This window comes from Ptychodera flava, chromosome 9 (genome assembly GCF_041260155.1).
Source record: "Ptychodera flava strain L36383 chromosome 9, AS_Pfla_20210202, whole genome shotgun sequence".
NCBI lineage: Eukaryota > Metazoa > Hemichordata > Enteropneusta > Ptychoderidae > Ptychodera > Ptychodera flava.
The window spans coordinates 45,210,963-45,227,644 of NC_091936.1; the positions used below are offsets into that span (position 1 = coordinate 45,210,963).

The following is a 16,682-nucleotide window of genomic DNA, read 5'->3' on the forward strand; positions in this document are numbered from 1 at the left end:
GTTACGGTAAAAAAGACAACAATTAAACTCTTCTCTTTTCATCAGAGTTGATAATGATTATAATTAAGAAATTACAACTGATGAAATTTTCAGGGTAATATCAAGTTCATTTCTATTGTGGAGGAGTTAAAGTTCAGAACATTTTCAAAATTCAACTAGTGATGGATTACAGGGTAGACATAACTATGCAATTATTTCTCCAATGATTGCAATTTTTGTATTTCAAATTAAGTCCTCTGCCTGATTCAAGCTGAAGATTCTGGCGGAATCTAAGTACAACCGCTACAATTATACTTACGGGTCTGTCATTGAACCTGTACCATACAGCATTGAGACACATGAAGGTGAGTAAGATAGCCAGACATGATGTCAGTCTCTGAACCTTGCTGAATCTACTGTGTGCTGGTCTGGTGAATATTGAACTCCAAAGGTGATAGTCTGCAAAGTACTGCGCTCCTTTGGCAAGTAACACCTGTACAAAAATTAGAAATAAAAATTTGTGAGATTAAAGAAATCTACGATGATGTGTTTTTGAAATAACCTTAATGATGAATTAATAAAGAAGGCAGTTCAACCAGTACTCCTTGTCTTCTAATGATCTTTATTTAAAAATAGTTATGTCTACCTGTACACCAAATACTCTACTTAACGATGGCTAACACACATTTTAAATGTTACCCATAGGTAATTAGGTCACGAAGAATGACTAAACTTTACAGTGTACAGATACTTGTGATTTTTCTGAAATCTTCAGGACTTCTTTATCATATTCTCTACACTGAACACAATACATAGCGGGATAAAATTTCAACTCTTCCATGGGGAATATAGCAAGACCGACAATGAAGTGATTTCGTACATTTCTGGATGGAAATGAAGAAGCGCTAAAATTGTTTTTAGACAAAATGCACCAACATACACACACCCTGGAAACATGTACCATCAATGTGGTATCTGTACCTGGAATTGAAATGCAGTGTTACATTAGCCAAGAATTAAAAAAAAAAACATCCACTACCTTCTGAAAACCAAGGCCATGCTCTTGTGCATACAGGTCGCGTTCTACTTTGCCGTCGTCTTCCTCCACGGCAAACCACTTCTCACAAATGAAGTACCACTTCTGTCCAGTGATGAGATCACGTACGGCCATTCTGCTCAGAAACCAGCTTGGAGAGACACCACTATTGTTGTGCCAAACATGAATCTTGTAGATGTTGCCAAGAGTTTCCGGAACACTGCAATCACAGCATTACTCACATAATTACTCTCGTATTTTCCTACCATCCTACAACTTTTACCTTACAAACAACATATGTATATTGATTTCAAGCGGATTCAATCAAAATTATCATGTTTAAAATCAAGTTTTCATAATAGGTATGGTATGTTCAGCTTCTGGTCTTTTTAATGCATAAACACAGCATATATATTTTTTATATATTTTTGTCATAAAACTTTCTCACTCTCTCTTGCATAGTGATAAGAAAGCTTATAATTGTACATTTCCTATAAAAACAAACGCTGTTATTTAACTTTATTTTAGGAGAAACGTAGACGTATCTAAAGAAATAGACAGTTCAGCATCACGCATGAAAATATGAATGTATATACAAAGGAAGAACACCAGCACAAAAGACAGAAAATGAATAAGGGTAAATGTATTGTTTTATCATAATCAATGACAGAATGCACACCTGATAATGAATCTGTCCCTTGAGTTCCTTTCAAAGAGAGGTTTATTTTCATAGGTGAGTTCTCTGGTCTCTGAGTGCCCAACGTCACCGTGCAGAACTAGACTGACTTTAGCTGTTGTGCCAGCTCCACTGCGAAATCCTGTCTCAACTAATATTTCATAACTGTAAAAGAAACCGCCGAGAATCATATGGTTATCACAATGTACAGTATATTAGCAGGTGCCCATCTTACTTCAGATGGTGACTTCTGAAATTTGAAATTTGTACTTTTGTGTCTTCCTGTAACAAGTCTCCGTACATACATTTCAGAGAATGTAGATTTACACTTGTTTTTCATGAATTTTTGTTTGAATTTGTATTTGTAGTTTGCTTGACTTATGTATGCCTGTTAACTTTATCAATACACTTTCATTGTGCACCTTTTCTATTATAGATGACATGCAGTCCACCAAAGTCCAAGCCAGCAGGTTTGACATCATGATAAAAGGATCTAATTTAACTTACCACTGTTGATCTGATGGTTGGTTATCATGAAGGTACATAGTGCCACGTTTCTTTTCATCGTGAACATCAGCGCGGTGACAGTAGACAAGCAAGATGAAGTAAATAGCAAACAAGACACCAACAAAGGAGGAAGTGACCGCATTCCACGTAGCCCTGTAATTCAAGGAAAGTTAGAAATATGGTCACTCAAAAACTATAACCAATTTCATAATCAAAATACACGTTTTCACTGCAGCTGAGCGAGTCTCACTATAATACTTGGGATTAACATCACCTGATACTATTTAGGGTTGAATATGAAAAGAAAAGGCTTAATATGTATTTCAATATGAAGTTCTACAGTGTTAAAAGTCAATAATAACAATACCAATGAACAGAATCAAGCTATTCCTTTGAATACATGATAATCAAAGACGCTTGGTTTACAGTATCAGTATCCTAATATTTTGGAAATTATTTTCAGCAACACTGTCCATGTTCCTCGCACTATTATTACAGATTTTCAAAACCAAAACAATTAAAACTTTCAAATATCACTTATTTATGAATAATATTGAACACAAATGAGTAACAGCATGACAATGTACAAATGACACATACACACCTTTCAAACTGTTTGATATCAGTAAAACTGAGCTCATGGGGTGTCTTGAAGAACCCTCCACCAAAGTTGGTAAGATGGTTGCATTTGCAGTGAGTGCTGTCATAACCTGATGACTCCACAGTCTGGCAGCCATCAGTGGTCCATGTGTCTGTCATGGGACTCCAATACAGGCATTCTCCCCACCACACTTTGAAGGAGTAATCCCGACTGGTCACAGAGTCAGGTCTGTACTTGTACTGACCAAACTCACCATCCATGATGCCTAAGTAGTACGTACCTGAGTCTGAATGGAACAAAGGGAGTTTTTGTAAATCTTCAGATTACTTCTTGTGGTTCTGGTTAATTTTTCTTCTTTTGAACAAGGTTGAAAGTGAGTCATTTTTTGGTCAATTTTCTTCAAAACATTTAGAGAATGCCAGATGGGAGTTTTGTAAACACTGTTTGAATTCACAGCTTTAAGATAGGATCCTCAATACTTGGATTTCACAGCTAATGTGTTAATATGCTGTTCAAAATGTGAAAAGCAAGCTATAAAATCTCATTCTGCTGAAATGACGTTTTAAGTTTTCCCAGAGAGATATGGACAATGTATGGTATTCTATTAACATTTGATAATCTGAAATAAAGTGGAAATGATAAACACTTACATAGACTTACTTATCTTAATACCCTTGAAACTATTTTTTAATGTATTTTCCATGATCAAAACTAAAGATCAAGTAATAGACATTAAAGCAAGGATACTTACTGTTAAAGTAGCCAGCTGGTAGATACAATTTCATGTAATTCACATCCTCATCAAACGCCCTCTGGAACATATATTCATATGGCGTTGGTGGGTCACCATACCTGAAGATTGCAAGACAAGTGACAGATGTTTAAACACTTTTGTGCTCTCATTATGTGCAAAATAGACAGATCTTGGACAGTGATTTCTTGATTATTGCATGTACAGGCACTTGGCTATGTGCAATACAGAAATGTAAATCTCTGAAACTAGGATGTGGAAGTGTGTGCATAAACATGCTGATCCTCTTTTACAATACAGAAATTCACTTTTTGCAAAAAAGATTACTGTTAAGATAACATACAGAGTTACTACTTTTTGTATGGTAAATAGGCAGTCAATCAACCAGTACAAAGCTACTTGGCAAGCAACATCTCTTTCAATAGTAAAACTCAGTGAAGAAGATATTGTACAAACAACAAAAACCTTCTCTGTATATGACTCAGAGGTTTTGTCTGCTTTACAAGTTCACTTTCCACAAACTGTGAAGCTGACTCTGTAAATTCTTGAATAACAATGCCACTAATATCACATTGCAATTGATGTATGTAACAGATTCAACTTCTGAAGAATAAAGTTCCACGAATCCAAGATTATAATAGAATGAATGGAAACATACTGCAGGTAAAAAACCTGGCAATATTGTGACTCAGACATCATCACATAGGAAGTTCGGTATTCTTACCTCATGACGATTTTGATTGGAAAGCCCCTCTTTTCAACAGGTACCAGTTCTATGATGATATGTAATGACTGGTCCATATTTGTGGTACTGACATTGAACTCATGGTAATTCATGTACTTCTTGTTGAAGGTCAAGTTACTCTGAACTTCATGCTGGATGGCAGAAAAAAAGTTTAAAAAATTAGTCTGAGTTGGTGACTCTGATGTTATTGCTGAATAAATTATGCCTATCACTAGAAAGGTGTAGCACTCACTTTGTGGCAACTATTTTATAATCAGGCTCATAGATAATGAACATACTTTAGAGGACCAAATGGGAGCAGACAGCGAGTCAAAGTTGGCAAACATGTCAGAAAAATAGCACTATCGTTTCTTTTCCCACTGGTAATTTATGCTTTAAAATACTACACAAAGAAACTATCACAAACATGTCTTTTACCAAAGGACATTTTCAAAGATGTCTGATCGCTATCTCAACAGTACTTTTGCTTTGGTTTGGTTTGGTTTGGTTTGTTAACTTTCTTTCCATAATTTAATTCAAATTCAAAACTTTATTTTAATTTAATAATTACAATTTGTACAATCATTCAATCAATTCATATATATTATGTGATGGATTACGCTAAAAAAGATTCAATTTAAAAATTTTTTTATTAATATAAATAGGAAGTAGCCAGCGTGAGATTTCTCTTACCTCTTGTGGTTTCCTTGGTATGTGCATTGTGATGCCATCTCTCATATGCTGGATCTTCAAATTGTCTCCCAAACAACTGTGTAACTCCAGTGAAGAGACACTTGTAGCAATCTGTATGTAACAAAGTTACAAAATGTTACAGTGATTGTGTATCAACAATCTGAACAGACTTGCTTGTCACCAAATGCACATACGCTATTTAGCCTTGTTTGGAAAAACACTACAATGTTTGGTAAAAATTAGTCTCTTGAATAAACTGTATAATACTACAGTATATTAGCCTACTGGTTACCTTATCAGATGTTTGGCTCCATGTGTATGGGTTGCCAGCATAAGCTAGAAGCTGCACGCCATAGCAGTGCCTGGAAACACCGCCCTCTATCTGTGCCAGTACTTCATCCATGTTGCTTGGAAACTTAAACTCAGTGTCTGCCTTAGATACTGAGACGGACGACACCTGACTGTACAGACCACTGTAAATATTCATCTCTTCAGTTTCAATTTCCAAGGCTGCTTCTCCAATGGCAAGCAATTTCTGATGTGACTGAAAAAACAAGGAAACAAACAAATAAGTTCAGATTTCATTCCCTGCAAAGACCTCTGATTGTGCCAGAGAAGAATAAAAAGACTTGGTAATGAAAACTTAATGTTTAGCGGCAGTTTCAACAAAAGCCAGTAACAACCACACTGTGAACACGGAGTCTGATGTCCACGAGAATGCCAACTTTGCTTACAGAGCTTGATATGATTTTTATGACTTTTCTTCCTATGAGTGATTCTAACATTTACTTTAGAGTCTATGCAGCATTACAAGTTAGCATAATTTAGAGTCAACTCACAAAGAAGGATGAGTAACATGGCATTATTACAAACTACACCAGAGGATGCAAGAGAACATTAGCAGTCTGCGTATCGCCCAACATGAAGCAGAGGGGGATGTGATGTGCCAATGTCAAGTGTTTCATTTGCATTATTTTCATAATAATAATATTATTATACATCTATTGTTAGTAGAGTAGTGACTGTTTTTGTGCAATGTAACCATAACTTTTCTTGCGATTTCTAGTGCACCTATGCAATGCTATTGGGCGTGCCTCAGCAACTACAAGTACAGAGCATGAGACATATTCTGGTGATCATTCAAGGAGTCCATTGAAACCATCCAACGGTGAACACAGACGTAACCACAATATGCGATGCACTTGGGGTGCCTGGACATAGCCAATGCTACAGAATGCGTGTTCTTTATGGCGTTTTTTTAAGCAAATGCAAAATTCTATAGCTCTTGATGGTATATGTACAATAGCATCTAACTATTTTGCCATATTGGTTGCAGTACCGGATAGGATATTTATGACTTCACTTACTGTGAGTAAATCTTCAGTGGACTTCACAATGGTGACGACAATCAACTTCTTGTTGATTGGGGGTACAACGACGTAATTACCACTGGAGGCCTTCAAGAGATTTGAAGTGACTGCAGCAATGGTGTTCAGTATACTTTCACTGGTTTCCTTGGATAGATCAGTGGAGGACAGCACCACCATTGTCATCTTCTCCACCAACTCTGCAGCAAGCTGCATTGCTTTTACAGACAGCTGCAAAGGAAAGGAAATGATACAATGATGTCTCATCTTAGATTATTACCATTTGGTTCAAGAAAACTCTACCCTATGATGTGGTCGTCCAACTTACATGGTTTTAAAATGAAGGTTGCAGTCAATTTAAAATGTTTTTAACTGTCTCAAAGGCCAGGGACTTGATCCCTGGGAATCAAGTTTGTTCTAGTCTGTGAAAGGATTATGGAGGTGTCATAGCCTTTTGTTTTCCATTAAAATTTTAATCTAGTAAGTAAATTTCCTGGCAAGACAATCTGACGCCTGATGACACAGGCCTTTAATCATTGCATATTCCTTGTAAGTTGAAATTGACTTTTTAAATGTGGAGAATATAAACTGCTATTCCTCCTTTTTGTTTTCAATGTTTGTGGGTGTAGATAGTGGAGGACTTGTCAGGTACTTTAAGTATATTTGACAACATGCAAAGCCTTTGAGGCACCTTAAAACAGTCAATCTTACGAAACACACGTATGGCTTAAGATTTCACAAAAGGTAGTAATTACAGACGTTTAATTCAACCATTTCAAAACAAGGATTTGATTCATCAGTATCATTTTCAATAGGGTGGGTGGGAATATGTACAGGGAAAGGGGGATGGGTATAATGAGAGGTACTATGAGAACACTGAAGTATTACTTCATCAAAATTCGATGGTTACAGATGTACTGTAAAAGTGTGAATAATTATCCATACCTCATTTGGTGATGCGGTGATTGTTACCAATATCGTGGCATACTGTACAACATCATTAGCATCTCGTAATGTGAGGAAATCAATGGCTTTCAGAAGCGCCAGTCTTATTTCTCGTCTCATCTGTAAATCCTGTGAAAGACAAGGGAAACATTTTTATGCAATCGGATATTCTGTACACTGGTTTTGACAATGTCAGAATTTCTCAAGGCGTTTGACAATGTCAGAATTTCTCAAGGTGTTTGATAATGTCAGAATTTCTTAAGGTGTTGACAATGTCAGAATTTCTCAAGGCGTTTGACAATGTCAGAATTTCTCAAGGCATCAAGAGATCAGGAAAACCACAACTCAATGCATACAAGATGTCTCAACTCCACTCAGGGGCATTCGAATATTCAAATTTTTGTTCAAAATCAACATCTGGGACCTATCATGCCTCACTGGTTTTAACTAACTTGGCCTGATGGTGAAATATGAACTTGGCAGGTCTATAAAAGTGTTTATGACACATACCTGTCTATAGGAGAAATTTGCAGGGTTTAAAGGGTCCAGTCTGTTGATAATTGAAGACACCATTCTGACATACAATTGAACACTTTGATCATCCCCATTCTGCATGTAGATAGATAGCTGACTGTCCTCACCAACAACATAACCATGTCTGAAAAGGATGTGAAGTATGCGTCGTGTGAGTTTTCAATACCGTCAACATTCTGCGTGTGGTTCGGTCATCACTTTTCTGAGGCACAGTGTTACCAATAAATTGAAAGCTTTGTGATTTCAACACCTTAACAAAACATAAGGTTTGTGAAACATATCTGCTAATGTAAGATGTGTGCGCAAGTTTTCAAATATTTGTCTGAATTTTGAAGTGTGAAAATATGTCAAGCTGGTGAAGAAAGTTGCCAATTGCAAACTGTAAATAAATTTACTGTAAACTGTTTGTAAACACTGTTTTAATTCAAACTCTGCCACACACAGCTCTTCTCCATCAATCTTAGATGAACTCAAAACATATCCTATGTCACAATCCCCAAAAGTTAGGGCATCTTTATACAGAGCTAAATGAACAAGCCCTCTGGGAAGAATGAACAAATAACATTTGGTATTTGAATTCAGCAAAAGCACCTATACTGAATGGATCAACTGTGTACCTTTCACAATATGAGCTGACTCAGACTAATGTAAACAAGACAAGGTGACTTACAGGATATTCTCTGCTGAAGTTGAACCAGACAGTGGTTTTGGAGTGACCTGGACAGCAATGGAACACACCTTAGTCTTGCCTCCTAAATTGTCAACAATTGCTATGTGCAGATACGCTGTTGAAAAAGCAGATCATTGGCAAATATTATTACAAACACATTCATAGGTATCAAATATTAACTTCCTAAATTACAGATCTACAGCATTTTATTCTGCTTCAAAAGTACTGAGGAATTGAGCAATTGAGGAAATCTTTTTGCAATTAAATGGGCTTTAATCATAAATTTGTTAGGAAAACTTTTGTGTTAAGAAGTAATATACTGCACAGATCAACTGTAAAAGTCCTTGTTGATACAACATGAACCTCCCTCTTTTCAGTAGTTATACTTTAATCCTTGATATTATTTTGGGATTTATTGTAATCCAATTTCTGAAATTTGAAGAACGGCAGAGAACCAACTCCATCACAATATGCAAAGTTTATGTAACATGCATTTATGTGCACCTATAGCAGGGATGAAACCTCCAAATTCAACATATTTATATTTCCCGAATTCTGATATCTCACCATTGTAGTCATCCTTGTCATCTCCGGCTGGCAGCTGGAAACTGATGATAGTCTTGACACCGTAATACAGCAACTCTTGCGATGTTTCTTGTCCAATGCTGTAGCTGATCTCATACATGAGTGGCAGGTCCTCATCGGTCCACTCTGGACAGTTGATGCTGAAAACTGTGTCCATTTCCACACCACTACCTGGGGACACGGTACACTTGCCCCACATTGGACCAGTGTTGACCTTGAAGTAGATGTTGGAAACTCCTTGTCTTTCAACCTTACCATCTGAAGAGAAAGGACAATATTGCCATGGTTGGAATTTGTACTTTTAAAGGCAGAGAAAATGTGATAATTGAAAAAAGCCCTAACAAACTAAAATTACACTGATGGCAAATTTCACTCTTAGGGTAGAATGCGCCTTGGTGAAAGATATTCAGACTAAAAAACTTTCAGAAAATTTTTTTGGTCTACCACATATGGGTCTCATTTTGAAGCTCATGGAGTAAATACAGTTTTCACCAGCTTATTTTTGTATCGAAATTTAATTTTTTCCCATAGTTAACACAGGTATGGCAGCCATTTTACATTTTAAATGTTCATATACATCAGGTAGTTTGTTTCTCTAACAACAAATTTTGCATTGTGAATCCTGATTCTTATTCTTATTCTAAATTTCAAACAGGGAACAGTTTCAAGTTTCTGTACAAAAGTCTTAGCAAAAATTTAAGTCTTTCAATTTCAAGGCAAAATAAACTGAAGTAAACTTCACAATCCAAGTTCACAAGCTTAGTTCAGTCACTGAATGAAGAAGAGAGTAACCAGAAAAGTAAAACTCACTTGAATTTTTCATTGTCACAGCCAATGAGTAGGTTCTTCCTTCATCCAACACTCCATCATTTATGACCAATGATTTCCCACCCAATCCTGTACTGGTCTGTGATGCCAACAGCTGAATCTCCTGTGTGGATTTACTGACCAAATGTACGTCTGGCAATGAGATGATATCCCCATCTCTTACTCCGTCCACATCACCATTGTCTCCAGTATCGCCATTCTCATCTGTGTTGCCATTTTCACTGCCACCAATGGTATCCCCTGGTACCAATACACAAATATGCCGTTGATCACCATCATATAAACAATTTACACACCATAAATATATGAAACACATGAAATAAAATAAGAAAATTCAAATGCAATTAAAAAAAGATATGTACACTACACTTTACGGTCCAAATACACAAAAATGTCTTTTGTTGAGCTGGATTAAACATTTTGAACAGATGTTAATAACACATTAAATTTGATTCTGCCTTTAACCAATTGTTTTGTTCCTTTGTTCTATTTACTTAATTGTTTCTAGCAATTCAGTTATCTCCTCACCGTCTGTGTCTGTTCCACTTCCAGTACCACGTCCATTGCCTTCACCTTCACCAATGACTGTACCAGTATTGCCAGTGTCTCCAGATCCTTGGAAATTAACACAACATATATCCATTTAGTAAGAAAGTTCTATGCTGCTACACCAGTCTGTTTGATCATTGTGTAGTAATTTTCAAAAATCTGAGGAGGAGGCGGGGAGAGAGAGAGAGAGAGACAGATACAGACAGCAGACACAGAGAGAGACACAGCCAGAGAGAAAGAAAGACACAAACAGAGACAGGCAGAGAGAGAGAGAGAGAGAGAGAGAGAGAGAGAGAGAGAGAGAGAGAGAGAGAGGGAGAAAAGGGAGCTTACAAAATTTGCTCATAAACTCTATTCCATCAAAATTTGCTCATAAACTCTGTTCCATCACATCAGCAATACTTACCTCTACTGCCAGTGCTTCCACCTTCAGTAAGCTCTCCTTCTCCATAATCATACGTCTGTCCTGTGTCCGCGCCTGTTTCTCTGCCATTGGATTGGCCTTCAGCTAGGGTATCTTGCGGTGCTGTCGTGCCTTGGACTTCATAGGTATATTCTCCGACAGAGTCGTAGTCACCTGCTGAAAGATCTCCAGCAGGGATGATGTTGGATATGGGATCACCAGAATCCTGATCTGATCCTGGGTTGTATTGTGGATTGGTATCTGTTAGAAAATGGAAAGTCAGTGGAAACGTACTCAATTCAAAATTGTACTGAAGTGCTCTCTTCAAAGTATTTATGGAGGAAATTTCTTTGTGGAGTCTCGCTACCTATCCTAATATATGTTAAATTTTTGACATATTTTTGACTTGTTTTACATATCTTTTATTCTACTGTGTTCACTGAAAAAATCATAACCTACAACAAACACAACAAGTATGGATTTGCATATGTTCATGACCAAATACGCCACTTTAAAGGGAGCAGGTCATCCAATCTGCTGCCGCACGACTTTCTTGTTGATAAACATTGCCTCTTCTTTGAAATTGGCAATGAATATTGAGCAAATAAGAAGCAAATTCAGCATTTGATGCATGTTTATAGTTCACTAGTTTTATAGCTTTCTAATCACTGCAAGACTTTGCCAAATAAACTTTGGTTACGTCTCTTTCTTTCTCAGCAGTTGCTTCAGTCAAGCTCACCATTTTGGGTACAGCCGCCATGTTAAAATTTTGGAAATGCACAAGGGATGTTGGGGTATGTGGTGCGTAGCAACGGACCCGTTGAATGGGTCCCATATACACACAGCTGCAAACAGGATGGCCCTCTCCTGTTAACTTCTTATTACTGTGCATTTTATGGCAATATGGCAAATACTGGCTATGAGATAACTTATACATTAAGAGTCTAGGAATCAGAGTATATGTTTAATGTCTGTACTTTTTATCTTATCTCTCAATCCTGAAAACCAAAAAGAAAATTTCTAATCAATTAGAAGAGAACCTGACAGGTAAAAATAATTTGAAGTCACACAAAACTTTTTAGCATCATCTGAAATCAAAGCAAGCTACACAAAGTCTAGAGTGGAGATTTACAATACATACCAAGGTTGTTTGACAAGGTTGGCTGAGGAAAGGTTGTTGCCTCAGCTGATGTTGTTTCAGTCTCATTGGCACTGACCAAGAATTGGATATAGTCAGATCCATCAGCAGCAACGCAACGGTAGGATGCTGTAATGACAATATGATAGCATTATATATATTACATATACTTGCTGGTCTGACATGGCATGTTATACTGGCACTATCAAAGTACTTCATTGAGAAAAACTGACTTGGAGGAACCCTGCCTTTGCAAGCAGTTTGAGAGGAAATTCAGTGTGCTCAAGTGACTGACAGATGTGCTTTGTCACACCGTAAGTAAACACAAAATAACTTTTCTTTGTGAAAAGAATACACAAATTAACACATTGAGGGACAATGTGACTCTGTATAGTATTAGACTATTGCAGTGTCAATTTAGCTGTCTATGTATTTATCAGATGTGTCTATTGTATGTACCATGACTGATTTTTACTCAATGTTAATTTTTTTGTACTTCAAAGACACTGGATCATTTTCACAATACCGATATGTGCACATATGACTTCACAGTGGATAATGACACCTTGCAAAGTTTTTGACATGGTGCTTTGTGCAATCTGCTAATCACTTGAGATCAATTACTCACCAGGCAGAGTGTTGGTACCACTGCCATCCAACACAACAAACAATTCCCAAGTATACGTAACAGTTTCACTGCAGTCACCACACAGAGCACTGAAGGTGATCTTGTTGTTTGAATTGACATCAATGGCACACTGAGGACAGTCAATACCAGCTCTGAGATAGAATCAAACACAAACCCATTAGTATCACAGATGTCACTGATTCAGGAGACAGCAGTCTGGCATTTGTGTTTCTTTACTACAATCAAACTTGTTCACAATTTCTTGAAAAAACATAACTTTACAAAATTTTTTAGCACATTCGCAAAACTCGGCACGTCTTGAATGCTAATCAACAACTTTTGTTATGACTTGTGAGTGAATGCAGTAAAAGTAAGACTGAAAATCTCCTAGGGTAACTTGTATTGTCAGATGAATTGACGGAGGTAAAAAGTAATTGTTGATTTTCCATAAAATGAAATGGCAATAGAGACAAATCAGACTACAAAAACAACATTCATAAATTTATGAATACATGGCAAAGATAATATTTCAGTATCTCTGAAAACATGTTCATACTAATTCTAATCCATGAATTTTTCTAATTATTCACACTCACTCTAGAGGGCGTCCTGGGCCTATCTCAAGGACTTGACTTGTGTACGCATCAGCTCTGTCATCTATGCCCACTCTCAGCCAGAACACAAATGCTATCATAGGATCTTGTTTGAGAAGAGAGCTGGAAAAAGTCAGCACGCTGGAGTTGGTGTCCAGAGGCGATGACAAGTTGCCCAGGGCATTTTGATCAAAGCATCCCTCTGACTGTGAGTTTAGCAGGTTGCAGGTCCAATTGTAGCTGAATATTAATAAGATGAGCATATTTACAATAGAACAATGACCTTGACTATATAAAAATATTGGTGTACTAGAAACATGTGGTATGTTAATCAAATTTGTGAAACAGCATTTTTATCTAGCAATTACTTTATGGTACATCCAGAGTCCTTTTACCTGACTGCAATCTCACTAACTGCTTCAAATATTCAAACGTCTACTAGATTTTTAACTTACCTAGTAATCAAATTAGTGAAGAAATGCCTCTTCACAAATTAAATTTCTGGGTTGAATTCCATTACCCTTCCACTATTCAAACTAAATGACTAAGATGCTGCACCTGGCTTAAGTTTTTGCATTTGCTTATTGTGATGGCTAACAGTTTACTTCAGAGTTCATCAGTACCATCAAACATAATCTCTTGGAGTTTCTCTAACCTACCACCATCCTCTTACCTGAGTCCTTCATCATCTGGGAAGTCTGGATCGTAGGAAGAACGACCATCTAGGACAACTGTAGCATTACTACCAACCAGACGGCTGGTACCACCTGCTATGACGGCAACCAGGGATGATGGCACCACTTCTACAGATGTTTCTGCTTTGGAGTACACAATGGTACCATTCATGCTCACCTGTAAAATCAAAAACAAACATGTCGAGTTTGATAACATCCACATTTAACGCTGTTGGATTTTGGTTGCCGTCACTCAAAGTAGTACTCGTAGAAATACATAACACTGATAAGCAATGACCATTTTATGGTACACACAGATATGTCATTGTTCAACTTCTAGAAAATTCATCTGAGGTTGCAACTGCTTGGCATTGGATCATCAGCGCACTCTTGTTTATCAAAGTACAGAATGCTCTTCAAAAATTATTACTGATTCAGACATATTTCACCTACAAACTTTCAGTAGCATACATTTGGATATTTCAATAACTAAAGGAGTGATACATATTATGTCATAACATTTGAAAATGTCAAATTGACGGAATAAACTACAATATAATATGACTTCCAAAATGTTCTGTAAATAATATAGCTGGCTATCAAATATGATATAAAATTTTAGCACAGTAACTTTTCAATTTCTCTGTAAATAACCTGAGTGCATTTTGACCAACGTTTTGTAATTCATATCTTACCTCTAACTGTAGATCATAGACGCCGTAGTCTAGTGTCCTGCTTGGAATGAACAAGGTTCTCTGGTCAAGAGTGGTGTGTTCATCATCAAGGTCAACTGAGTAGCCATCCTTGAAAACCCTCCATTGGTATGTGGTCAGTGCTGTCACTTCACAGTCAATTATAACATCCACCTCTAGCTGAAGATCCCTCCACCTGACAACCTAATGTATCAGAGAGGGAGAGAGGTAAACCATTTGAAGTCATCAACTCTGATACTTTCTTTCAGAGACTTTTGACAATCTCAAAAGGCTAAACCCAGAATTGAATGGGCCATGGTACTTACAAAACACTATGCAGAAATTTACTTCAAATCTTGTGTATTCCTGTGAATGTTTATTTGTCCACATATATTTGTTTGTACCATTTTCCACAGAACACTGCAGTAGTCGGAGTGTGTCTCTTTTATTCTAGAGAAGGCAATTAGGTGTATCATTGTATACCAGCCAACTATGGATGTCAAGTACAAGTTCTACTCTTTTTATTAATATTTTGACAATACTTTCCCAGAGATATTTCTTGACTCAAATATTTAAATATACCTTTATTCAACGTTGCAAAACAACACTTATTCTTTCACCTTTATGTTACACTTTGAACAGAAAGTTATTAGAAAGGTAATCTGCAACTGTAAAATTGTGAGAAAACTGAGGATAATTTCTAGCACTATCGACTAGCATCTACTAAATGTTTGATGATTCATGTATGCATGTGTGTGAAAAATTCAGAATTAACATGAAATAAACTTTCAAGCTATTTCAAGACTTTAAACACATAACCCTGGACTTACCTGTGGATGTGAGTTAAATATTTTCAACTCAGGCGGTCTGCACATCTCTTCCAGGACAAACAATGTTGTATGTGCTGTGGCATTGCTCACCAAGTTACTCACAAACAGTTGTACAAGATATTCACCAACACTGGAAGAGACATAAAGACAACTCAATAATACCTCTATCAAAAGTAACATTACTGTGAAACTTTCAATTTCTGAATCATGACCTATATGGTCATATGTATACATCATCTGATTTATGAGAAATTTCGTCTCAACTTTAAAGCCACAAAAAGCCTCTTTTTGATCAGGTTCTTAATTCAGATGTATTTGAACAACATTTGCATTGGTGATGATTAATAGCTCAAATTTTCTAGTAACAGGTGCATAACAAACTTGCATTTACAAAGATATAATTCATTGAGCAGTTTAACATCCCATCATCTTGCCTTAACATAACACTTGATGTAAGATGAGAGTATTCACTTCAAAGGCAAAGCTTTTTTAAATCAATAAGCATTGTTGATGTGCGCAATCCAATGTAATAACCAAATATCAATCATGATGTATTGAACACTGTACACCCTATCTCATGCTTGAAGTGTCATCTAATACTATCATGTACACACATTTTTTAAACTCTTTTCTGACCTAACTTTAAGGAAAGACAGCTTTATTATACCCCTGCTGACCTAACTTTAAGGAAAGACAGCTTTATTATACCCCTACATTTAGGAGTTTAGGCCAGAAATATTACACATAGTACACTCCATACTCACCTTGAATAATGGTGTGAAATGAAGGAGTCTGTAGTGATCAGTGTCTGATTGTCACCAAAGTCCCACTCAAAGGTCATGTCACTACCAGCAAGGAATGATGGGTAGAATTCTGTTATGTGACCAATCAGAGTAGGGTTACTATCACTCAAAATCAGGATTCTCAGGTCTTCTATCACTGTTTGAAGCTCCATTTCTATTGGAGCAGAGGTAACACTGCTGATGTCATTGGTGGCTGTCACAGTAACTGGAAAACTGTAGATAACGGAAAACAGATTTGTTATAGACAGAAGGAATTATTTTTATGATGTCCAAACGTTGTCAAAGTAATTCAGCACGATGACAAACTAACTCTACAGGATGTTGAAGTAACTCTACAGGATGAAAAGCTAATGTCTACAGGGTGACAAACTAACTTTACAGGGTGCCCCACTTACTCAACAGGATGTCCAAGTTTAAAGGCCAAATAGCTGTATCTTTTAGCATTATTTTTGTGATTATCAAGTTCATGGGAATGT

General features: G+C 36.7%; 1 protein-coding gene across 1 annotated transcript in view; it reads right to left on the reverse strand.

Moving 5' to 3' along the window:
* Positions 1–16,682, reverse strand: part of LOC139141334 (polycystin-1-like protein 1) — a 99,245-nt gene that overhangs the window by 18,444 nt on the left and 64,119 nt on the right. The window contains exons 18-41 of the mRNA XM_070710965.1: positions 16,168–16,419; positions 15,404–15,533; positions 14,577–14,777; positions 13,881–14,059; positions 13,211–13,447; positions 12,615–12,766; positions 11,990–12,115; positions 10,852–11,109; positions 10,425–10,511; positions 9,879–10,136; positions 9,051–9,326; positions 8,484–8,598; positions 7,790–7,937; positions 7,280–7,408; positions 6,335–6,565; positions 5,260–5,511; positions 4,968–5,078; positions 4,275–4,426; positions 3,551–3,651; positions 2,803–3,085; positions 2,199–2,351; positions 1,695–1,856; positions 1,019–1,235; positions 299–472 (exon numbers count right to left, since the gene is read on the reverse strand). Of these exons, the coding sequence (XP_070567066.1) occupies positions 299–472; positions 1,019–1,235; positions 1,695–1,856; positions 2,199–2,351; positions 2,803–3,085; positions 3,551–3,651; positions 4,275–4,426; positions 4,968–5,078; positions 5,260–5,511; positions 6,335–6,565; positions 7,280–7,408; positions 7,790–7,937; positions 8,484–8,598; positions 9,051–9,326; positions 9,879–10,136; positions 10,425–10,511; positions 10,852–11,109; positions 11,990–12,115; positions 12,615–12,766; positions 13,211–13,447; positions 13,881–14,059; positions 14,577–14,777; positions 15,404–15,533; positions 16,168–16,419 (4,384 nt within the window). The remainder of the gene's footprint in view (positions 1–298; positions 473–1,018; positions 1,236–1,694; positions 1,857–2,198; positions 2,352–2,802; positions 3,086–3,550; positions 3,652–4,274; positions 4,427–4,967; positions 5,079–5,259; positions 5,512–6,334; positions 6,566–7,279; positions 7,409–7,789; positions 7,938–8,483; positions 8,599–9,050; positions 9,327–9,878; positions 10,137–10,424; positions 10,512–10,851; positions 11,110–11,989; positions 12,116–12,614; positions 12,767–13,210; positions 13,448–13,880; positions 14,060–14,576; positions 14,778–15,403; positions 15,534–16,167; positions 16,420–16,682) is intronic.